Consider the following 26,033-nt stretch of genomic DNA (forward strand, 5'->3'; position numbering starts at 1 on the left):
ATTTGGAAACATTTTTTCTTTTCTTTTTTCTTTCCTCTTCCTCCCTTCCTACTTCCCTTCCTCCCTCGTTCTTTTCTTTCCTCCCTCCCTCTTTCCCTTCCTTCTTTTCTCCCTTCTCCCTCCCTGTCTCCCTCCTTCTCTCTCTCTCTCATTCACTTTTTTTCCTCCCTCCTGTTTCACATATTCTAATTTTTGCCTATCAGCAATGGAATGGTGTTGAAAATGCTTTCTGAAAATGAAGCTATATATATCTGTGGCCTGCTAAGGGCAGCAAAGGGGTGAGGTGTAAAATATTTTGCTGGACTATCTAATGAATAGTGGTGGGATAGGATAATGGGAAGATAGATGGGTAGATTTGCTCTTTTAGTCATCATTGGTCGTGAGTACTGCATCAAATTATCAATATTGAATGTAGACTACAATAAAAACAATTGGAAAGATTAGTATTATTCAGTAAAAGTTCTACTGGCACTTAAATAAATAGTAGAGTCCTTCAGAAAATCCTTTAGATTTTGACATCAAGAATGTCATGTGATAGAATCATACTCTACAAAAATTTCTTTTCTTTGCCTTCTCATATAGGTCATGCTGGTTTTAACTTGAAAGGTGACAAAGTGATTCCCAAGACTTGATTGACCCAGGGGGCTAAATCTCAGGTTGTTCCACATTTGACCCAATTTCTGGCCATATTGACATAGTTTTCTGATCAGACTTGGTGAATGCCCCAGAACCATAGAAATTGTCACATCTGCCACTGCTGTCCAGTAGTGCTTCCTTATAGAAAGGGTCAGGGCTGGATCTATCCAAAGCTAAATTCTAAGTATTATTGTTGGATATCCTTTCTATGTGACAGTTAATCCAACTTTTTGTTTCATAAGTGTATACATATTGTTTTCATAGAATCTGGAATAGCTCTCTCTGAACCGGTCTAGTTCTCTATTCTTTAAGTGATCTGATTCTCTCCTGCTTCCCTTACTATATTAATGCAGATCTTTGTTCAGAGGTTAGATTCATGCGTCCAATCTTAGACACTGACTAGCTTTGTATCCCTGGACAAATCACTTAATCTCTTCTTGTTTTGATTTTATCAGTAAAATGGGATAATAATAATAATGTAGGGACATCCTAGGATTATTGTGAAGATCACATGAATTAATACCTGTAAGGTGCTTAGCACAGTGGCTGATAGACTAGTATGTACCATATAATGTTAGTTTTTATTATTTGTTTACTTTTTCTAAAGTGTGTCAGATGGGGCAGATATGTTATTTCCTATTTTTGATATTTCAACCCCTTGTTTATCTTTCTGTATATTATCTCTCTATGTAGCTTTCTACAGAATAACAATAAACTAAATGCATAATGCCAAGCTACAAAGGCAAAAAGCCAAACTCTATACTACAATCTGTTGCAAGGAAAGTACTGGTTTGATATCTCCTTCCAAAGATCTTGTTTTAGGTCTTCAGCTGTACTAGAAATCTTTGGACATGGGGAAACCATGTGGGAAGCTGCTGCTGTAGAATCCTATTCTAAGTAATTATACATCCTAACTTTGAGTTAGCTTTAATTTTTTCAGTGTTGCTGAAGATCAGAAGTGATTATCCATGTCCTCTAAATTTGCCATCCTGAAGTAAAATTCAGATATACCCAATCTGTCTACAAGCCCCATTTAAGCCTTTTAGTCTAAATATCTATCTGTTACATATAGGAAATAAAGATATTATCAAATATATTTAGCATTTGGAGATATGGGTCCAGCCTATATCATATCAGTTAGAGTAATCAGACTTGTTAGGAAACAATGGTTTTTTTAAATGATGGGACTACCAAAAAAAATTCCACACAGGAATTTCCATTTATTTCCTCTTGGCTCTGACAGTAACACTTGTTTATTTAAAAGGTTTAAATGAGTAGATATTCCAGGCCAGCAAATTACTTGTTCCCAGAAATAGGTGAGGGATAACATGGTTAAACTTCAATTTTAGGAAAATCTCTCTGGAAAATGGAATGTAGTAGGGAGAAGCTTAAAGTAGGCAGAGCAATCAGCAGGTTACTATAATAGTTTAGGTGTGAGATTTTTAGGTGAAGAATTTTAGATAATCTTAGTTCTATTTTGGAGAAATAGCAGCACAGCTCAAGATTATATTAAAATAAAAACATTTCTTCAGTGTTTTGCAAGGAACTCATGGTTGCAGTGATTCTGTAGGGGCAGCCTCCAAAACAATGATTACTTGTTGAGGACCACACTTAATTGTGGAACCCAGAAAAGCCTGTGAAAAGGTTCAAGGGAACTTCACTTTTTAAGAAAGGGGCTCAGTTCTCCAAAGCCCCTCACCCCTACCTTAAACTGTGAATCACAGAACTTTAGAGAAATTAAAATATGTTTTGGTAATAGGTATATCTGTAAGGATGTGGTTCCCGCAAAACAAGAGAAGGGAATTGTAAGGGCCCTTTAAATGGCCGGGCACAGCACAACAGCAGATTGAGGCCCAGAAGTAATCTCTGTGGATATAGGACTGCGCTGTGGGTGGGATCCTGGCCATATTGAGATAGCTTCGTAATGGGTGACCACTCTCTCACTGGTTGGCTGTGTGTGTGTGACCTCACAGGCCCTTTATAAGCCCACTGCAGACAGCAATCGCTCTCTTTAACCTGGTGCTCTTTAACCTGGATAGCTGAGAGGTAAGGAATTTGGTAGAGAACACGTGGGTCTTCAGACCAGGTGTTCACTAGGGAGCTGACAAGTCAGGGCATTATGTGAGTAGGTATAATAAAGGCTTTTAAGATTACATGTGGCTATTATTGAGCATGCTACCGGTTATTAAACTACAGATTCAAGAAGTCATGGCCAGAGACCTTTGAAGGCCTCAGAGGAGGCGAGCCGGGTAGAGTTGACACTGCAAAGGTCAGTGGTCAAAGGTACTCTGTTGGGCCTAGGGCAGACTAGTAATTGTAACTACCAGGAGGGCATGTTACATATATCACTCTTTGAGTACAACTCACTGACTTTAGGAACTGCTCTGACCCATATTGGCATTCAGGATAAGAGTCTGGAGGACATTTTTACTGATGCAGATGTTTCTTGAGAAAGAATGTATGCTTTTATTTAAACAGTAATAACCTTGCTATGCTTAGAAAATATATATTCTTGGATGACTACTTCCAAAAATTTTTTGATTATATCACATTGAAAAGTTTTTGGACAAACAAAACTAATGCAGACAAGATTAGAAGGGAAGCAATAAACTGGGAAAACATTTTTACAGTCAAAGATTCTGATAAAGGGCTCATTTCCAAAATATATAGAAAATTGCTCTAATTTATAAGAAATCAAGCCATTCTCCAATTGATAAATGGTCAAAGGATATGAACAGACAATTCTCAGATGAAGAAATTGAAATTATTCCTGGCCATATGAAAAGATGTTCCAAATCATTATTAATCAGAGAAATGCAAATTACAACAACTCTAAGATACCACTGCACACCTGTCAGATTGGCTAGAATGACAGGGAAAGACAATGCAGAATGTTGGAGGGGATGTGGGAAACCTGGGACACTGATACATTGTTGGTGGAATTGTGAATACATTCAGCCATTTTGGAGAGCAATTTGGAACTAAGCTCAAAAAGTTATCAAACTGTGCATTCCCTTCCAAAGACATTTTAAAGAAGGAAATGGGACCTGTATGTGCAAGAATGTTTGTGGCACTCCTCTTTGTAGTGGCCAGAAACTGGAAACTGAGTGGATGCCCATCAATTGGAGAATGGCTGAATAAATTGTGGTATATGAATGTTATGGAATATTATTGTTCTGTAAGAAATGACAAACAGGATGATTTCAGAAAGGCCTGGAGAGATTTACATGAACTGATGTTGAGTGAAATGAGCAGGACCAGGAGATCATAATATACTTCAACAACAATACTATATGATGATCAATTCTGATGGGCGTGGCCCTCTTCAACAATGAGATGAACCAAATCAGTTCCAATAGAGCTTTAATGAACTGAACCAGCTACACCCAGAGAAAGAACTCTGGGAGATGACTATGAACCACTACTAGAATTCCCAATCCCTCTATTTTTGTCCACCTGCATTTTTGATTTCCTTCATAGGCTAATTGTACACTATTTCAAAATCCGATTATTTTTGTAGGGCAAAATAACTGTTTGGACATGTATACATATATTGTATTTAACTTATAATTTAACATATTTAACACATATTGGTCAACCTGGCATCTGGGGTAAGGGTTGGGGGGAAAGAGGGGAAAAGTTGGAACAAAAGGTTTTGCACTTACCCATGCATATATCTTATAAATAAATAAAAAAAGAAAATATATATATTCTGTGAAGAGAAGAAATAAATCAGAGATAAGAGGTTGAGATTTTCACTGCAACTATCTCTTAATCTCCTTGTATCCTTATTGTTCACACAATCTATTCTACTGGTTAGAATTAGATCCCAGCAGTCACTAGCAGGTGGCTCCCATGACAAGTGGCATCCAAACTTGGGGCACAAAGCACAGGAAACAGGAAACAAAGAAGCAACAGCATTAGAGAGCTGTTTGTGACAGGATCCTTTGCACAAATGTCCCTTGGTAACCCTTCTCGGGGAAGGAGAGTGGAGAAGAACCAGTAAGACATTTTTCAGTCAGGGTAATTAAAATGGATCAAAGTTGCATCAAAGGACTTAGCTAGGAGACTTATGAAATATGCTTAGTAAAACTGATAAAGCAACAAAAGCCTGTTAAGATTCCTTTAATTTATCCACCTTTATCTAAGGAAAAGATTTTTGCCTTATCTTATATTACTAATTATGCCACCACTGCCACCAGAGGCTCTTATATGCCAACAGCAGAAAAAACTAATGTCTCCATTAGAAAAGGGAATCATGAAAGCAAGAGAAAAGGGTGATATGTATTATGATTTAGGAATTATCACCTGTCAGGTCATAGAAAGATTTGGCTCCAATAACTTAGGACAACAGAGAGGAATGTATAAATCTTTTGATGGGAGCACCCTTAGAAAATTTTAAAAAGCAGCCTATTATGACTACAATCCTATTTCTCCATTTGTCAGAATGATATTAGAGCAAATTGCATATGAGATACTGACTCCCAATTATTGAAAACATTGGCAAAGGCTTGTTTGGAGCCAGGTGATTATGTGATGTAATCCAAAGAACACACTGATAAATGCAAAGATCAATTGAGAATTAATGCCAGAAACCCACAAGGATACCAACTGACATTTGAGATATTGTCAAGAACATGAATGTACCAATCTAATGCTGAACAAACAAGACATCCTATTGAAGTTTATCAGCAGATAGCTTCTTGCTCCTTAAGTGCTTGGATGAAAATTCCAGAAAAGAAAGATCAAGAGGTATGAAATTACACAAGAACAACAAGAATTATTTTCTGATTTTCTCGGACTTCATAATGAAGCCCTGGCCAGATCAATTGGTAATGAGGGAGTGCTAGAAGTACTCCTGATACAGCTCTAGAAAATTATAATGCAATTTTTAAAAAAAAGCCTTGGCTGGTTTGAATAAGGATGTCTCTGTAGAGGAAATGTTGAGTTCAGCTGTTGGCATAGAGGCACTTTATATATCTGCACTATCTGATCAATTTCAGACCATGTTTTTCAGATAAAAACAAACAAACAAACAAACAAATAAAAGGTGTTTTATATGTGGAAAGATAGGACTCTTTAAGGCTCAATGCCATCAGAGAAATAAGAATAACAGGCCTCAAACTCTGTGCCCTAAATGCAGAAAAGGCTTTCATTGGAAAAATGAATGCATTTAATAAATCACAGACGGTAAATGGCCAGTGGGGCCAAATTCCCAGGCCCCTCAACAACAATGGGAAAATGATGGCTGGCATGAAATGCCCTCAGGGAGTGAGCCCATTAATCCTACAGGAACAATATGCACAAGTACCAGAAGAAGCCAATTCTACACTGGAAATCTTATCCAGGTGGTGGTAGTTACCCTTTATGCTCAAAAAGAGATCAAAATTATCCCAAGGTACACTAGATATGCTAAAATCCAAAAAATACCTCCTTTACCTATTGGGTCAGTGGCTATAACTCTCCACCGCCCAGAGAATATTCAACAGGTGTGACCCAAAATATATGCTGGGGAGAGAAAGAAAAAACTATTGAGTGTACCTAAATGTGAGCACACAAACTGTAACCATAAAAGTAGGGGATTGTGTTGCACAAACTTTAATATTACATCAGAGGCAGTTAGAAGGCTGTATAGTAAGACCAGAAGAGATTTTTTTTTTGGAGCCAGATCATTACAGATACATGACCTATCTTAGCCTTGTACATAGAAAGAATACCTTTTAGAGGCTTGGTTGACACTGGTGCAGACAGAACAGTTATAACATAGAAATAATAGCCTCCTTATTGGAAGATGGAACCATTTTTAACCCGAAATCTTGTGGTAGGTACTCCCTCCCCTCCAAACAAGCTCCAGTGAATTGATAGAGACTCAAGGTTTACACCTTGCATTCTCACAGATCTCTCAGTCAACTTGTGAGGTAGAGACCTGCTAGGTCAATCAGGTATTGTACTTACAACACCTTTTTAATTGGGGCCCCAGTCTTGAAGCCCTTCCAATACACACCCATACCTCCTATCCATATTCATAGGAAAGATTGTGGCTCTTCAGGACATAGTTGAATTACAATTAAGGCAAAAGCACTTTGAGCCTTCCATCAGCCTTTGGAATTCCCTAGTATTTGAAAAAAAACCTGGAAAGTTGAGAATGCTGACTGATTTGAGAAAAGTTAATAAACATATGCACACTATGGGCACATTGCAACTCGGCCTGTCTTCGCCTAATGTTTTACCATCAGGATGCCCAGGATGGATTGTAGACATAAAAGATTGTTTTTATTCTATACCCAATGGACTTTCAGATAGTTAGATTTGCATTTTCTTCCAATTGATTAATGATGGACAGAATCAGCTACATCCAGAAAAGGAACAATGGGAAATGAGTGTAAACTGTTATTTTTACCTTCTGAATTCAATTCTTCCTGTGCAACAAGAAATTCGGTTCTACACACATATATTGTATCTAGAATATACTGTAATATATTTAACATGTTTAAGACTGCCTGCCATCTGGGGGAGGGGGTTGGGGAAGGAAGGGAAAAAATCTGAATAGAAGTAAGTGCAAGGGATAATGTAAAAAAAAATTACACATGCATATGTACTGTCAAAAAAAAGTTATAATTATAAAATAAAATTAAAAAAAAGATTTGCATTTTTATTTCCATCCATTAATTATACTGAACCCTAGAAACTATATCAATGGCTTGTTTTACCCCAAGGAATGAAAAATAGTCCCACAACGTGTCAAGAATTTATTGCAAAAATACTAGCACTTATAAGAAAAAGATATAAAAATTTAATTCTGTTACATTATATAGATGACTTCCTGGGAGCCCATTAAGATGCTTTTATCTTAGAGCAAGCTTTACAAGAAATGTTAAGATAGTTAAACTTGCATAATTTAGAAGTAGCCCCAAAGTGCAAAAATTCCCTCCTTTTTTTTTTAGTACTTAGGCTTTCAGATTACAATTGATATTAAAAAAAACAAACAAACAAACACATACACACACAAATTGCAGATAAGAAAAGATAGATTAAAAGCTTTAAATGATTTTCAAAAACTTATGGGTGACATACAATGATTTCGTCCAAAACTAGGATTTTCTAATGTACAATTGTCTCCTTTATGTGATATTGTGAGAGGAGATTCAGATTTAAATTCTCCACGCCAACTTAGTCAGCTATGAAAGCACTATAAACAGTTGAACAAAGCATTGGAAAGATTCAAACAGGTCTCATTGATCCAGACAAAGGGCTAAGTATTGTAGTGTTGGATATTCCTGAGTATTCTACTTTGATTTTTCATCAAGAAAAACTATTGTAGAATGGATGACAGGTCCAATGCAGTTTAACTCTTCATTAACTCCATATGTTACTATGATAGCCAAATTATTATTCAAGGCTGTGAAAAAGATAATTATTTTGATTGTATATTCTGTAATAAATAGTGTCCCTTTTTCTACAGAACACCTAAATGATTTGTTTCAGATATCATTATAATGGCAGTTATTGCTACAATTTCCTTTGTTTTATTTACATGACTCTCTTTTACATAATGTAAAACTGTATTCTACATGAACCTGGATGATACCCAGAATAATTACTGACAAGCTTATTCCACAGGATCTTAATGTTTTTATTGATGTTACTAAACATAATAGCAGCTTTTTTTGTCCTCTCAATCAAAAATATGTGTTTGATACTCCTTTTGAGTCTACACTACAGAATTAATTATTTGCTATTTTACAGGCTTTAAAGACTTGGGCTATGGATATTAATTTACTTTCTGACAGTGCTTATGCTACTTTTGCTTTAAAATATTTAGAGACAGAACATATTAAGTTTCAACCAACTATATTCCAATTATTTGTTGAAGTACAGACACAATTAAGAGCATGACATGGGGGCAGCTAGGTGGCGCAGTGGATAGAGCACCAGCTCTGAATTCAGGAGGACCTGAGTTCAAATCTGGTCTCAGACACTTAACACTTCCTAGCTGTGTGACCCTGGGCAAGTCACTTAACCCCAGCCTCAGAAAAAGAAAAAAAAAAAAAAAAAAAGAGCATGACATGGCAAAATATTTCCTTATCATACAACATCTTTTGGGACCCAGAAATATGTGCATGTATCACTGGACAGTACTCTGGTTTTACTTATGCTAACATTAGCAAATCTGAGGGAGTTCAGGCTGTCATAAAACATCTTTGTGCTATTGGATAACTCATGTAAATGTAATATTAAAAATATTGTAATTTTAAAAATGTAATATTAAAAACTGATATTGCTCCTGCCTTATAATCCTTATAATTCCTTATAAACCACAAGGTCCAGGAATTAATTTTCTGATATTTGATGACAATGGTGTAACCCCCACAGACAAATTTTGTCCCCTCCTTTCAGTGTGCCTTGGGCTCCACTGTGCCCTGCAACAAAAGCTTATTAGGGCCATGCAAAGAAACTTCCTCACCAATTTCAACAGGTGATGGAGAAGAAAAATGGATTCCAACCAGAAATATCCACATTATAGGGAAAAAGCAAACATCCCACAAGATTCAAGCTACTACATCGTCTCACCCTGCAAACTCATGAGCTTCCTTACGAACAGCGACCATACAGAAGGAAAAGGCGGAGAAGAGGAGGTTTAAGTTCTGTTGAGACTCTCATACTGTTTCTGTTCTTTAACATGCAGACTCAGATAACAGCTGCTCCACAATATTGGACTTTTCTTTTTCCACCATGGGTATGAACTGTGACTTGAGAGGACAAATTTACTGATATAACTACAAATAACACCATGCTATTAAGGAGAAAAATATATCCTGTGGGAAACTTAGACCTGCAACAGCTTTTAACCATATGCTTTGGTAAAACTGTAACTGAAATCTGGTTATTAAGTTAATGCTATATTGTATATGAGGGATTTAAATGCAATAATTAATAACACTGAACATAGCCAAAGACCAGAATTTGATCCTGAAAATGTTGCAAAAAATGTTATCTGTCATACAACAATTGACTCCTTTAGGCAGTATAACTTCTTTGTTATACTTTGGAGCAGCTCTTATTGTGCTTGTGTTATTATTACATTGCTTGTGAGGATTATTGAAAGTGTTCCTTCAGCCTATCAGCCAAAGTAGCACCCAACTTCATTTAGCTTCTCAAAAACAAAAAACAGGGAATTTGTTGAGGGCCACACAAAGTGTAGAACCGAAAACAGCTTGTAAAAAGATTCAAGAGAACTATACCTTTAAGAAAGTGTCTGGGTTCTCTAAAGTACTCCTCTCCCCCCCCCCCTGCTATGAATCACAGAAGATTAGAGAAACTAAAAGATGTTTTGATAATCGTTATTATCACTCTCTGAGCAGAACTGATAAATTTTAGGAACCTGCTCTGACCTACTTTGGCATCCAGGATAAGAGTCTGGAGGTTATTTTTACTGCTAGAGAAAATTGCTTAAGAAACAATGCATGCTTTTCATTTTTCTTTTTTCTTTGCTGAGGCATTGGGGGTTAAGTGACTTGCCCAGGGTCACACAGCTAGGAAGTGTTAAGTATCTTAGGTCATATTTGAACTCAGGCCTCCTGACTTCAGGGCTGGTGCTCTATCCACTGCACCACCTAGCTATCCCGTGTATACTTTTCACAAAACCAATTCTTAGTTTTATTTATTAGTTCAATAGTTTTCTTTCAGTTTTATTAATCTCCTTTTTTATTTTCATCATTTCAAATTTGTTATTTAACTAGGGGATTTTAATTATTCCTTTTCTGGCTTTTTTTTAGTAGCATGCCAAATTCATTGATCTTTTCTTTCTCTATTTTATTCCAGTAAGCATCTAGAGATATAAAAAAATTTCCCCTAAGAACTGCTTTTGCTGCATCCCATAAATTTTGGTATGTTGTTTCATTGTCATTCTCTCAGATAAAATTCTCATTGTTTCTATGATTTATTGACTCACCCAATAGTTTTTTTGTTTGTTTGGTTGGTTTTTTTTGGTATTAGATTATTTAATTTCCAATTAATTTTGGTCTATTTTTTTACTGGCCCTTTATTACATGTAATTTTTATTGTACATTGATCTAAAAAAGGTGTATTTATTATTTTTTGCCTTTCTGCATTTGATTTTGAGATTTCTATGCCCTAATATAGGTCAATTTTTGTGTAGGTGCCATGTGTCTGTGAAAAAAAGGTATATTCCTTTTTATCCCCATTAAAATTTCTTCAAAGGTCTAGCATACCTAACTATTCTAAAATACTATTTACCTCAATTTCTTTCTTATTTGTTTTGTGATTTTTATTTATCTAGTTCTGATAGAGCAAGGATGAGATCCCCAGTTGTACAGTTTTGCTTTCTATTTCTTCTTCCAGCTCTCTTAATTCCTCAAGGAATCTGGATGCTATCCCACTTGTTGCATATATGTTTAGTATTGATATTACTTTATTATCAATGGTAACCTTTAGCTAGGTGTAGTTTCCTTCTTTATCTTTTTTAATTAGATCTATTTTTTGCTTTTGTTTGATCTGAGAACAGGATTGCTATCCCTTTTTTTTTTTTTTTTTTTTTTTTTTTTTTTTTTTTACTTCAGCTGAAGCATTATAGATTCTGCTCCAGCCATTTACCTTTATTCTGAATGTAACACTTTACTTTAAATGTTTTCTTGTCAACAACATATTGCAGGATTCTGGCTTTTAATCTAGTCTGCTATTTACTTCCAATTTATGGAAGAATACATCTCATTCACATTCACAGTTAAAATTATTAACTCTGCATTTCTCATTATACTTTTCTCTTTTTTCCCCCTTTCCCTCCTCCTCAGTGTTTTGCTTCTGACCATCCTCTCCCTCAATCTGCCTTCCCCTTTTAAAGTCTCTCCCCCCTTTCTTATCACTTTCCCCTTCTAGTTCTGTTCTCCCTTCTATTACCTTTCCTTTTCCTTTTTGCTTTCTCATCCTACTTCCCTAGAATCTTCCTTTATCAAATTAAATATGTATGTCATTCTCTTTTTGAGCCAAATATGATGAATTAACACAATGTTCATCTCCATCCCTTTTTTCCCTCAAGTGTAATAGAATTTTTTTTGCCTCTTCATGTAATGTAATTTACCCTATTTTACCTTGCTCTTCCTCTTCTTCCAGTACAATCCCTTTTCTATTCTTAGTTTCTTTTTTATATCATCACAATAAAGTCAGATTGTACCTATATGCTCTAAGTATACCCATAGCAACAATACAGTTCTCAAGATATAATAATGTAAACATTTTAACCTTTAAAAACCTAGGTCTTTTTCTTCCCTTTCAACCTTTCTATGCTTCTCTTGATTTCTGTATTTGAAGATCAAATTTCTGTTCAGCTCTGGTCTTTTCATCAAAAAGAAATAGAAATTCCTTCTTTCATTGAATGTCCATCTTTTTCACTGAAAGATAATGCTTAATTTTGCTGGACAGTTGATTCTTGGTTGCAATCACTGAGAGAAGCCCATGTGAAGTTGGTGCAAAACATTTCCATAAAAGCCATATTACAAAAGAAAATATACATCTCTCCCCCACCCTAGGCAGTTCTTAAGGACTGCTCAGTATCCAGTCACTCATTACATAAGTATATAATTAATATAGATATAGAAGATGAAAACAAGGTGATCTTAGAAAAAAGAATACTAGCAACAAGGGGAACTGGGGAGGAGGGAGAGCAGATAAATAATAATTTACTAGAAAAATACTATTCTATTATTAGGAATAATAAAAATGTTAGTGTATTTGGTTTCGTGATTTCACTTTCAATACTTGTAATTTGGGCTTTCAAAAATATATTAAAAAAAAAAAAAACAATCCTATGTGTACTACTCAATTTTTCCTGGATATATAACAGTTGTCTTTCACAACCTTCTTTCTCAATGTTGGATTGCATAATATATTTACTGATATACTCCCTAGGTGACAGTGACACAATATGTAGCTTTTCCCCACATATAAATACCCTGGTATTCATGCTCTCTTTATCAGTCATTTGTCCCCAGCCATGGTTACTTCCTGGTTCCCCATTTGTGTGATAGCTTTAGCAGTCTGTGTCCTCAGGATTGATGCCTTAGACACATTTGTAGCTGCTGTATATGAACATGCTGTTATCCTTCCAAATAGGACAGAAACACCTGTTTCCCAGGAAGATGCCCTGAAGTTGATGAACAAAAACTTGGACGTTTTGGAGAAAGCAATCAAACTGGCAGCTGAGAAGGTATGGATCCTTGCTGGGCAAGATGTTGGGGCATAAAGAGTAAGTAAGTTGAAGGGCTCTGTGCTTTTGTTCATATTGAGAAATTGATTTGATTTGTTTCTGATTTAGTAAGGATAGAAAGAATGCTAGATTTGATATCAGGGGATTTGGATTCAAATCCTATTTCTGCTACTGGGAAAGTCATTTAACATTTTTGGGGCTATTCTGATTTTTGAGAAGATTAGATCAGATGATATCCAAGTTTCCTTATAGCTTTATATCAATGATCCTGTGATCCTTTTGGAACTCAGCTTAGATTCTTGAGATTGGGTTCTAGTTCTCAATTAACAATCTGTGTAACTAAGCAAATCATGGATTCTCTAGATCTTTGCCTTTTTTAAGATGACAACCTGTATCTTACTGGATTTAAAATTCTATAATTCTATTGTTTTGAGCAGGGTGCACAAATTATCGTGACCCCTGAGGATGGAATTCATGGCTGGGATTTCACAAGGGAAACCATTTACCCATATCTAGAAGACATCCCAGACCCTCAAGTAAACTGGATTCCATGTATTGAACCAAACAGGTATTTATAATTTTTATTGTATAAGTAAAGATATGGTTCTATAAAAGGCACAGTTAACTTTATTTTTTATTGTTAACTTTTTTCAGTAGTATTTTATTTTTATAGAAAGTATAAAGACATTTTTCAATGCTAAATTTTTTTTCCTCCTTTCCCTCTCTCCTCCCCAAGACAGCAAACAATCCGATGTAGGTTAAATATATGTAATGCTTTTAAACATATTTCCATATTTATCATGTTGTACAAGAAAAACCACACCAAAAGAAAAAAATGAGAAAGAAACCAAATAAGCAAACAAAAAATTAAGATACTATGCTTTGATTCACATTCAGTCTTCATAATTATCTCTCTGCAAATGGAAGGCATTTTCCACCTCAGTATTATTTTGATTTTGTATTGCCACTGACAAATACTAACAGAATGCCCATGGACAACTTAATATCACTCTTTCACCTAGTGCCCTAATTTTGAATTGAGTTGAGTTGCTGAGATCTTAACCAATGAACTCCACACCTATCATTGGTTTGCTTTGACAGTAAAACAATAGTGCCAAATCCCCACCCACAAAAATTAATTTAAAATATGCAAAAATCTGTATCATCTATGTAACAGAATGCTGTAGTTCCTATGTATCACAAGATAGAGTAGTTGTCTTCTTCCAGCATTCTAAAACACATAGATCCTGAAAAACAAGTTCAGAAAATATTACTGTAGTTATGAACTCTCAAGTAGATTCTGCTTGAATCTCTTCACTCCATAAAACCACTCTCTGGGCTGGGAGGTTAAGAAATCAGGCTTTATTCACACCAATGTTCTGGATTCAATGAATCAAATTTTTCATAAACAATGTTATTTGTAACATGTCACCTTTAGTGGAAAAAAGTGGAACACTCAGCATATATATATATATATATATATATATATATATATATATATATATATATATATATATATATATATATATATATACATATTCATACACAGAAAAAACTTTTACCATGAATTTATTACATTTAGGACCAAAATTTATAAAAAGCAGAGTTGTTACTCACAAAAGTGTTTATAAAAATCCCACTGATGCAAGTGAAATTTTAATATACAAATTTCTTTTAGTATGTCTGGCTCCTAATGACATTTTTATATATTTTAATGTTACCATTAAGTACCTTTTTTCAATGGATTAAGATTTTGTGTTTACAAAATGCAAAGATGCTAATCTGTACTAATGAAGGATTTTATTCATTGGTAGTTCCTTATACTATAGTAATCATAGGTCTAGTGTCACATAATAATATTTATATATAATAAAGTATAAATGATACAAAGATAACTGTGTCAAATTAAAAATTGTTTCTTATGTTTACATTAATAATTTTAATGGAAGTAACCAAGTCTGTTTACCTGTCCATTGAGGATATCATCATTATTGTTAGGACCAATATTGGTATACTTTGCTTTGAATAAACAAGTGCAATAATATCTTGTATGAAACACTGCATTTGCTAGACATTATTTGTAGAGTTTACTCATTTTACGAAGATTTTACCACACTTTCCCTCTGAATATCAGCCTTTCTTAATGGCTTTAAAAGTGACTATTTGGATAACACTTTTCAGGGACAACTTGTGTACATAAAATGAAGTTCATATGTTGAATTTTGTTACTTGGTACTTGCTGTCTCCCGGAAATCAAAGTCTAGAATTACTAATAGGAGAAAGATTCAACAAGAGTTGCACAACCTTAACTCTCATGTTGGTCTCTGAAAAAAATTCACTGGATGTTGCAAGTATTTTGTTATCATAGATCATCTTAGAATGACAGTACTTAGCAGAGTGTTGGAACTTTTCCCAGTGCAAAGAGCATTCACTGTATACTTGACTGTGGTTCAGGAGGACTCATGGTCCTAAATTGTTCTCATTTCCTGAGCTGATAATACAGGAACCTGATATGATTGATGTAACTGAATACTAATAATCATCTTCAATTAAAGGTGTTATATAGTTACAAAACATTTATTTATGTTATTTAATTAGATCATTAAAACAAAACTGTGAGAAAAGCAAGGCAAGTATTATAATCTTCTCATAGATGAGAAAATTGAAGTTCTGAAGAAGTGAATTTTCCAGGGTCATACCCAAATATATGAAAGACCCAGGATATGAACCCAAACCATCTGACTCAGAATCCAATTCTCTTGCTGCATTAGTCTATGTCTTATTTAATCTGAAAGAGAAAGGTAGGAGGGAGATTTATTAAGAGACTGTGTTATCAAAAAGAATTAATGCATAAAGAATTCTATTCAAGTCTTCCTAATTTTTAATGAAAAGAGTTTATTTAGGGGAAAAAAGTTCAAAGAATGATTTAAATGTACCTTGTAGTAGAGGAAAACATGCTAGAATTCAAATTTTGGTTCCATGTTGACTGCTTATGAACCCTTCAGCATGACACTTAAATTATCTCAACTGTTAGTCCTCAGCAAAATCATGAGGTTAGGTTTGAAGGCCTCTATCCATTCTAAATCTACTATTGATCTTTGCAGTAAAGGGCCAGAGGACTCAAAAATGAGCAAAACAGAATTTCAGAGTCAGGAAGACATCAATAATCTTATTATCCAAGACCCCTCCCTGCCATACACACACACACCTTATCTGCCCAGAAGTGATTCAGACTATCCAAGTATAAGGCAACATGATTCAGTGGACATTTTTGGACTTTGAAATGGAAATTATTAAAATAGATTACAATTAATGGAATGGTAAATGTTCATAAGAACTTTAAATGTGTTCATACTATCATGGATTTAGACCTGGAGTGTTCTTAGAGGATAAGTGACTTATTTTCCATTACATTCTCCACTACTTAGGCTGTTGATATAATACTGTGTATGTATGATCAACAAAACAATCATCTATAAATCCACCTCTTGAATTCAAATTTGAACTAGATTTGGCTATTCACCAGTGCAAAAAAGACTTAGCTGCTTGGCCAGAGAGAACTCTATCTATGTGGTGGCAAGTATTGGAGACAAGAAAGAATGTGATGTCAATGACTTCAACTGCCCATCTGATGGTCGGTATCAATACAACACTGATGTAGTGTTTGATTCAAAGGGGAAACTGATTGCCAGATACCATAAGGTAAGAAGTTATTATATATAGTAAAATAATTAACATTCATTTCTTATTGATTAAATCCCTCATTTGAAAGAGAAAAAAAAGATTAAATTTGGAGCATCATGCTCTGAGCATTGATAAAAAAAGATATTAGAGATACTTAAGTTGGGCTTAACAGAATTTCTGGGCTTTTTTGTACCTTATGAAAAAGAGGTAGAAATCCTGCACTCATTAGAATAAGCTTTGACTGACTGTCTAGCCAATCACTTTTCTTTCTTTTCTTTTCTCATCAAGCAGTTGCCAGGTATAGCATGTTGACTAAAAATGTTACACAAGACACTCCATAAAACAACTTTAAGACAACATAATACAAAGTGAAAAACAGATAATGTGAGCATTATTCAGATCAAAAAAAAAATCTCAGGTGTGAATTTTTTAAAAAGGGCTTATTGACTGATACTAATCTGATTGACTATAAGTGTTAGCTTTTTGATTTGCACAAGTATAGCAAAGAACTAGCATTAATGTTATCTTCATGCTTCATACTTTATAATGAGTAAAAGGAACTAATTAGTTTCATAAAATTTTAAGTAGCCAACCAGGCTACTTGCCAGGATCAAGCTTCTTAAAATCAACTTGAAGCAAACTCCATAAAATATATATCTGGGAGAAGCAACATGACAACAGAATCAAATCAATTGTGAACACAAATTCATTTGGGAAATGGGCAAGAAAGACCCTAAGATGCAACAATTTTTTACTTTTATATAGATGTTGGTTGAAGGAAAGGAGTGTCCCTGATGTAATCTGGTCATTTCCTATTTTAGGTAATAATTCTTACCAATCTTGTATTAAATTCAGTAGTTTCTTTGCTTCTGAAGGAGTACAATTGCTAGGGACATCTTATGATCTTTAGCATACTGGGCCAAAGACCTGATTGTTTAGCCTCAATAGACTATAGAGGAATGAAATCAAAGATTTGAACATGAACAAATTTGAAGAGGAATGACATGTCAGACCTGTGCTTACTTTGGTAGTTGATTGAAATAGGATACTCTTAGAGAGAGAGACTAATGAGAAGGTTACTGAAATATTGCAGGCATAATATGATGAGGGCCTTCACCTTTGTGGTATTGTGCCAGCAGTGTGAAAAAAAAAGGAAGATATATAGGCAGAAATGCCTATAAAAGATAAAGATAAAAGAGATAAACTCTTCATTTCACATATGTAGGTTAAATGCCATGTAAAATTTCCTCTCATTAATGTACCCCAGTTTTATGTAACTCTCTTGACCCATATATGAAGGAAACATTCATATGATATTAAACACATATTTACTGGTGGATTATTTCTTATTGTTTTTTCCTTCCATTTCTTTAATAGTACAATCTCTTTGCAACTGAAGTTCAGTTCAACTTCCCTAAAGATTCATCTTATGTGACCTTTGATACACCTTTTGGAAAGTTTGGCATTTTCACTTGCTTTGATATATTTTCTTATGATCCTGCTGTAATTTTGGTGGATAAATTCCAAGTGGACAGCATAGTGTTCCCCACAGCTTGGATGAACACTCTGCCCCTCTTGTCTGCTGTTCCATTCCATTCATCCTGGGCTAAAGCCATGAGGGTCAATCTTCTCTCAGCAAATACTCACAACACCAGGATGCAAATGACAGGTAATTTACTGAATCATTAGCTTTTCATACTAGTTAACTACTGATTACAACATTTATGCTTTCTAACAACTTGTTCTGGGTCAATGAACATTCTTCCATCAGACGAGGAAAATTAAGCTCATAGAAATTAAACAATTTCTTCAAACCCATAGGATAACTAATATTGTTTTCAGGATAGATTATTTTCTAATCTTTGGCTAAAACTTTTTTTTTAAATTAAATTATGTATAATTTGAATAACTAACAAGTTATCAAGTTATTAAATATCTCTCTATACTGCATAATGAATAAAGTTTGGGGAGGAATAACTCCCAACTCTAACATTAACTCTTTATATAACCTTGGGGAAGTAACCGATTAAGCCTTATAATGAGGAGAATAACTTGTGCTATTTCTTATCTATTCCTACATCTTTAAAATGAAAAGAATAATACTTGTGCTATAGATGTTTATTAATCATAAAGTGCCATATAAACAGAAAACTCATGCTTTTTTTTGTATCATTCCAATTCTTAATGATTTATGACTTTGTCAATGTTATTCATTTTACTAATGTAAATAGTAACTCTCATATATTCTAATCATCATGTTTTATATGTATTGTTTTCATTAAAATGTGAGTTGTTTGAGAGTAAAAAGTTTTAAGTTTCTCTTTTTTATTTCTATTTGTTAACACTTAGCATAATGTTTTATACATAGTGATTTACAAATGCCTCATTCATTCATTCCTTCATTAATACCCATTCTTTCATTCATAAGCAGTTTTGGATGAAAAATATGTCATCTTTGAACCATATTTCTGGTGTTGAGGGACTCTTTATTTAGCTAGATTGATTCTTGAATAATAGACATGCCATAAAATTATTGTTATAAACTAAATTTTTCTCCACATGCTGACCATATTTTTTTTCCTTTTCCTAATGGTTCTCAATTCTATACTGCTTTAATATGTACAAACCACTTTCCACACTCTGGTGTGACCCTTGCTTTAAGCATTTCTTTAGAATTGCTCTTTTCAATCACAGGTTGTAATGTTCACTGATAGAGTTCTCACTCTGGGAACATCACAGATTCTTCATGAATCCCTGTATTTCTAACAAGTCAAAGAAGAGAATGCTATTCAAGTATTTAACTGACTTTCAAGATTTGATAAAAATTAGCTATCATTAGTTGTAGTAACTGGTAATATATTCGTGGTAATAAGATCCCTAGAAAAAGTATCCCCATTTTATAGAGAAAGAAACACAATCACATCAAATGCTTTGTCAAATTTGGGACAGCTAGTGTTAATATCAGACCTCAAACGTTTTGACCATTAGCTGTTTCCATGAACAATTTTTAATGGTGTAATAATTTTAGATTTTATTCCTTAAATTTAACTGATTTTAGCATTCTGAATTTGTGGCATTTTAAAAAATAAATAAACTCAAGGATGAAACGAAGTTTTGTTTATTTTAATAAGAATGTGTTTTTTATTCTAAGGGAGTGGAATCTATGCACCAGAGGCAGTTAAAGTTTATTACTATGACATGGAAACAGAAAGTGGCCAGCTATTGTTATCAGAACTAAAGTCAAGGCCTCGAACTTCTCCCAACTACCCTGCAGCAGTAGATTGGAGTGCCTATGCCAAGAATGCTAAGCCATTTACTTCTGATCAGGCAAACTTCCCTGGGAATATCTATTTTGATGTGTTTACCTTCACTGAACTTACTAAGGACACAGGAAATTACACCATTTGCCAAAAAGATCTCTGCTGTCACTTGAGTTACAAGATGTCTGAGAAAAGAAGTGATGAAGTGTATGCACTAGGGGTTTTTGATGACTTTCATATTGTTCAAGGAGAATATTATCAACAGGTAATATTTTATTTATTTTTCAAAATATCCAGAATGGATTTTGCTTTGGCTAGATTATTCATGCTATTAGAGCACATCACATATTTTAAAAAGAGTACTGATGTAAATTGACTCCTGTAATTTTATTATTTTTAATTTGAATTAAATTTTATTTTTAATACTGAAATTTGTGAAAAAAGAAAATGTCTATTTACTAAGTAGAACAAAAAAAAAAAACCCAACTGTATATGAAACTTTCGCATGAACTTTCTTTTTAAATAATAAATTCAACATATAAATCTCATAGCTGTCCTACTTATCTTTCTTCTGAAATTCCTTTGTTCTCTTTTGTTCGTTTAAAAAATGTTTCAGTGATTTCTTAGTGTTTCTTTTTCTTTTCTTTATTTTGGGCACCATTATTAATAGCTTCTTTCTCTCCCTGCCTATCACCCCAGAAAAAAAGAAAAGCAATTATTGTAGCAAATAAGCAAAGTCAAGCAAAACAAATTCAAACATTTTCAATAACCAAGAATATGTATCTCATTTTGCACTTTGATTCTATCTTCTTTCTGTCACAAGGTGGGTGCTTCATACCTATTCTTTTGGAATGATTATGGGTTATTTGAATGATCAGAATCCTTAAGTTTTGCAAAGTTGATTGTCTCTATAGTGTTGTTGTTAGAGGACAAATTCCTGGCCAAGTTCTGCTTACTTTACTCTGTAGTGGTTCATTTATGTCTTTCCAGTTACTCTGAAACAATTCTTTTTAACATTTCTTATCGTATAATATTCTATTATATTCATATATCATACTTTGTTCAGCTATTCCTCAATTAGTAGAAACCCTCCTTTTTTCTAGCTTTATTTTTTCTTACAACAAATAGAACTGCTATAATATCTTTGTACATAAGGAGTTCTTTTTTTTATTTCTTTGGGGTATGACCCCTATATTTGTTGAGTCAAAGAGTATGCATAATTTAGACGCTTTTGGGATAGAGTTCTAAATAACTTTCTTAGCTCTAATATATATCTATCTTCCAGCGTCCACTCCCATAATTACCTCTCTTTTTCATATTTTTGCTAAAGATAGGAATAAGGTGGAAACTTGAAATTGTTTAATCTACATTTCTCTAATCATTAAACATTTGGAGCATTTTTGTAAGTTTGTTATTTTGAATATTTTCCGTTGAAAATCGCCTTTGACAATTTATTTGCTGGTAGTTATTCATATTTATTTAGTTTCTTATGTATCTTGGATAGGAGATCTTTATTGGAGAAAAAAAAAGAAAAGATGCAAGAAATTTCCCCCATTTAATTGTTTGATTTTTAAATGTTATTTATTTTTTATTTTAAATTTTAAAATTTAAACTGCATTGGTTTTGTCTGTTCAAAAACTTTTAAACTTTACACAATCAGAATTGTCCATTTATTTTCTATACATCTTTCTATTTCTTATTTAGTCATATCCTCTTTCCCTAGTCATACTATTTTCTATTTTCTTTTTTGTTTCTCTAATTTGTTTGTAATATGACTTTATCTAGATAAAGCTCCTGATTTTTGAAAACCTTACTCTCTTTCTGTATTAGTATGATTGTGTTGTGGGAAAAACAATGTGTCTTTTCATTTTCATATCATTTTCTAACATTTTTATGTTTTCTCATCTAGATATGCACATTATTAAAGTGCCAAACAACTGATTTAAAAACTTGTGGTGAGCCAGTTGGATCAGCTTTCACCAAATTTGAAGCATTTTCCCTCAGTGGCACATTCAACACCAGTTATGTCTTCCCACAGATAGTGCTAAGTGGCACTCAACTTGTACCTGAACAATACTTTGAGGTAGGATGGTGGATTGAATATTTCTGAATAACAATAATTGTCATCTATACTTATTATTTAAAATATGCAAAGCATTCTATACCTTTTTGTAATTAAAACTCATAACAACTCTGTATGATAAATACTAATGGTATTATTTTATAAGTGAGGAATCTAAGGTTTGATAAAGTCAGGCCACTTAACCATAGAGAAACAAAGAAGAAAATGTCTTACTGGGCTATGGATAAGGAAAGAATTTATGACTAGCTCTTCAGTAATAAAGATAGGATGCGCCTAACATTCTATATACCTTTTTATCACTAAACCTCATAACAACTCTGAATGGTGGGCACTACCAGTATTATCTTACAAGGGAGGAAATTGAGTTTTGATAAATTTAGGCAACCTGTCAGGATTGAGTAGTTCTTCAGTAACAAAGATAGGATGAAGATCCATATCTTGCTGAATCTAGGTCCAACACTCCATCCATTATGTCATATTGCCTTTAAGAAATATCTTTTAAACTGAATAGTAACCAGATGTGATTAGTGTAGAGAAGGAAATATGATTCTAAGTTGTTGAAACATCATTTTATTTTCACTTAATATTCCATAGTTTTGGAGTCATGATTTTTGTAATCAAATAAAATGTTGAAACCATTTGTATTGGATGATAGTATGGAGCAGCTGAAGTCCTGGTTAGTTACTGGTGAGATATGCAGAATTTATGGAATTTGGTGGATGGCAAAGGGAAGTGAGGAGGGACAAGGAGGGAAGAAATTTCAGGAATCCTTTATTACCATCCTTTCATTTCACAGGTTTACAAATGGGCCTGAAGAGACTATGTGGCTCAAATTGAGTTGTGGTAGAGCCAGAGTTGACAATCAGGGTTCCTATAGCTGTCCAGGGGAATGTTTTTCCCTCTATATGAATTCTCCTCCATATCATAATTGTGTTCCTATATCTGTCCAGGCTAATGTTCTTCCTTTTATATTACTTTTCCTCCATATCATAGTTGTATGATTGTCAGCATTCATGAAAATTGTGATAAGGAACAGAACATATCATGGTAAACAGAGGTACCTAGGGGATACTGTGATTAGAGATCTGGGTCTGGAGTCAGGAAGACATAACTTCAAATTTGGCCTCAAATAACTCTCAGCTATAAAATGGAGATAATACTGTATCCACTTGCAGGGTCATTGTAAGCATCAAATGAAATAAAATCCATAAAAGTTCTTAACATAGTACTTGGCATATAGTCACTATATAAATATATATATATTTTTTCCTTTTCCCCTTCATGTTCCCCATTAATCAAATGTTATCAAGTGAGGTTGAAGGAATAAAGTCTAATAAATCCATACTACAGTGATGCAGTGATACCCAGGGCAAACATAAAGGGTACGGGAAGAATGATTGAAATTAAAAGGGATCATCATCTAGTAGTGTGGAAAGTGATGTTTCCTGAATCTTGAGTATGTAGGGCTTCATGAATATCCAATAGCTTTCCAAAACTTAACATTTCTAACTCCATTTATCTTACAATTCTTCCCACTCATTTGATTACTATCTTAATTCAGTTTATCCCCACCCTGTCATGGGAGTGATCTATTGAAACCATCCTTGCATCTTGATTGGCTAATTTTTGTTATCACAGCCTAGTTACATCAACATAAAACAGTCATAAAGAGCTCCAGGCATCTGATACTTGGATCACAAGAGACAATTCAGAGGCAGGGAAGCCTCAATGTATGTCCACAATGCATATCCTTGTTCATTAGCCTTTTCTTGCCTTGGTGAAGCGTGTCTCCTTTTGTTAACTGTTGAATGACTTATTTCTGCTTCATTTCATTCTCATATTAAACATAAAGTTCCAGACTGGAGGCCTGGTCTGAACTAAGCCAGCCTCAAATACACAGCTAGTCCTAATTGATGACCTTGCTTCCTATCTCCTCTCTCTCTAATCCATCTTCCATACAAGAAAAAAAAAAATCTTTCTGAAGCACAGTAGGATCATGTTACTCCCTCCCTCAAGAATTATCAGTAGCTTCTCATCATTTCTATGATGTAATTCGAGCTCCTCAGGATGGCATTTAAAACCTTGTGCAGTCTAGGACCAATATAGACCTTTCCAGGCTTATCCAAGACACACTTTGTCATAGAGGCAAACGATTCTATTTACATTTCTGGGGATATCTTATCTACAGTAGCTTTGTCCAGACTGTGCACTATTTCTGAAAAGTGCTCCCTCTTCCTCTACCCTTTAGTATCATTAACTTTGACTTCTTTAGCTTTCTTTTTATAAAATTTCTTCTTGTTATCTTTTTTTCTGGTTATTCACATACATTAATTTAAATTTATAAAACATATGCATGGATAATTTTTTCAACATTGATCCTTGCAAAATTTTCTGTTTCAAATTTTCTCCTCCTTCCCCCCCCCCATTCCATCCCCTAGATGGCAGGTAGTCCCATACATGTTAAATATGTTAAAATATATGTTAAATCCACATAAAGTTATCTTGCTGCACAAGAAAAATTGGATCTAGAAAGAAAAAAAAAATCGGAGAAGAGAAACAAAAATACCAGCAAACAATAACAGAAAGAGTGCAAATGCCATGTTGTGGTCCACACTTAGTTCCCATAGTCCTCTTTCTGGGTGTAGATGTCTCTTCATCACTGAACAATTAGAACTGGTTTGAATCATCTCATTGTTGAAGAGAGTCACATCTGTCAGAAATGGTCATCATATAGTGTTGTTATTGTTGTGTACAATGATCTCCTGGTTCTGCTCATTTCACTTATCAGTTCATGTAAGTCTCTCCAGGCTTCTCTGAAATCATCCTATTGGTCATTTCTTATAGAACAATAATATTTCATAAGTTCTCTTTAGGATATAAGCTCAGTAGTAACACTGCTGGTTTGAAGGACAACGGGATAACTTTTTGAGCATAGTTCCAAACTGCTCTCCAGAATGATTGGATCTGTTCACAGTTCCACTAATAATATATTAGTGTCCAGTTTTCCCACAATCTCTTCCAACATTCATCATTATCTTTTCCTGTCATCTTAGCCAATCTGATAGGTGTGTAGTGGTATCTCACAGTTGTCTTAATTTGCATTTCTCTGATCAATAGTGATTTGGAGCATCTTTTTTATATGATTAGAAAGTTTCCAATTTCTTCCTCTGAAAATTATTTGTTCATATCCTTTGACCACTTATCATTTGGAGAACTTACATGATTATTATTATTATTATTTTTTGGCTGAGGCAATTGGGGTTAAGTGACTTGTCCAGAGTCCCATAGCTAGGAAGTGTTAAGTGTCTGAGACCAGATTTGAAATCAGGTCCTCTTGACTTCAGGGTTGGTGCTCTATCTACTGCCCCCATACATTAATTTTTAATAGATATTTCTTTATGAATCATGGTAAGAGAAAAATTTCTTCAGCTTTCTTTGAAAATAAGTAGATTTCTTCAATTAGAAAATTTCATTGATATGGAGATTAAATCTTATGTAATCATTGACCATTGTCTTCATTTTCTTTCTTAGGTACTGAGTGATGGCCGTTTGCAGAGCAGAAGTGATGTTCCATTGCCTATTTTAGTAATGACACTATATGGGAGAGTATTTGAGAAAGATCCACCTCAACTAGGACAGGGTGATCATACTTTACAAAGAGACAATGTGGAAAGAACACAGAGCTAAGAAATTGCTTGGACTCTAATTTCTAGGGGTTTCTAATTAGCTGCCTAACATAGGAACTTGGGAAGTCATACACACCCACAAACACACATAAGTGGGTCCATTTTGATATGGGTTTCTTATTGTTTAAGTGGCAAGTATATTTTTTTAGAACAATTGAAAATAACAATAAACTATCTATTGACTAGACATTCAGTGAAATGCCTTTTGATTTATTACTTATTAGATTATGCTAAGTCGTGTGTCTGGAAATTCTTCAATTAAATGATGTGGGTTGTGCTCCCTTTAAGAAACTAATCCTTTCAGGGAATGATGTGGGTTGTGCTCCCTTTGGGAAACTAATCCTTTCAGATTGATTTATTCCTTTCTGATTCCCAGCCCCTCCTAGCTGATGCATTATCAATTCAAGAAGCTAGGACTTTTGATTCACAAATCCTGTCAAAAGCACTCTTTTGAATTCCAT

At 34.2% G+C, this 26,033-nt stretch overlaps 1 protein-coding gene across 1 annotated transcript; it reads left to right on the forward strand.

The window, feature by feature from the left end:
- The first annotated feature begins 12,615 nt into the window (after positions 1-12,615).
- LOC141565958 (vascular non-inflammatory molecule 3-like) lies at positions 12,616-25,757 on the forward strand. Its single transcript, XM_074309808.1, has 7 exons — positions 12,616-12,859; positions 13,297-13,427; positions 16,369-16,561; positions 17,921-18,212; positions 19,695-20,068; positions 21,713-21,886; positions 25,418-25,757. The coding sequence occupies exons 1-7, from the start codon at positions 12,647-12,649 to the stop codon at positions 25,571-25,573; spliced, it is 1,533 nt and encodes a 510-aa protein (XP_074165909.1). The 5' UTR covers positions 12,616-12,646; the 3' UTR covers positions 25,574-25,757.
- Positions 25,758-26,033: the final 276 nt, after the last annotated feature.

This window comes from Sminthopsis crassicaudata, chromosome 4, assembly GCF_048593235.1.
Source record: "Sminthopsis crassicaudata isolate SCR6 chromosome 4, ASM4859323v1, whole genome shotgun sequence".
Classification (NCBI taxonomy): Eukaryota; Metazoa; Chordata; class Mammalia; order Dasyuromorphia; family Dasyuridae; genus Sminthopsis; species Sminthopsis crassicaudata.

What these genes read in the sequence shown, in the direction of transcription:
- LOC141565958 (XM_074309808.1), top strand. Translation starts at nt 12,647, where the DNA reads ATGGTTACTTCCTGGTTCCCCATTTGTGTGATAGCTTTAGCAGTCTGT. An exon ending in AAGGAGAATATTATCAACAG is followed by an intron (nt 20,069 to 21,712) that starts GTAATATTTTAT and finishes TTTCTCATCTAG; the next exon opens with ATATGCACATTATTAAAGTG. An exon ending in TACCTGAACAATACTTTGAG is followed by an intron (nt 21,887 to 25,417) that starts GTAGGATGGTGG and finishes TTTCTTTCTTAG; the next exon opens with GTACTGAGTGATGGCCGTTT.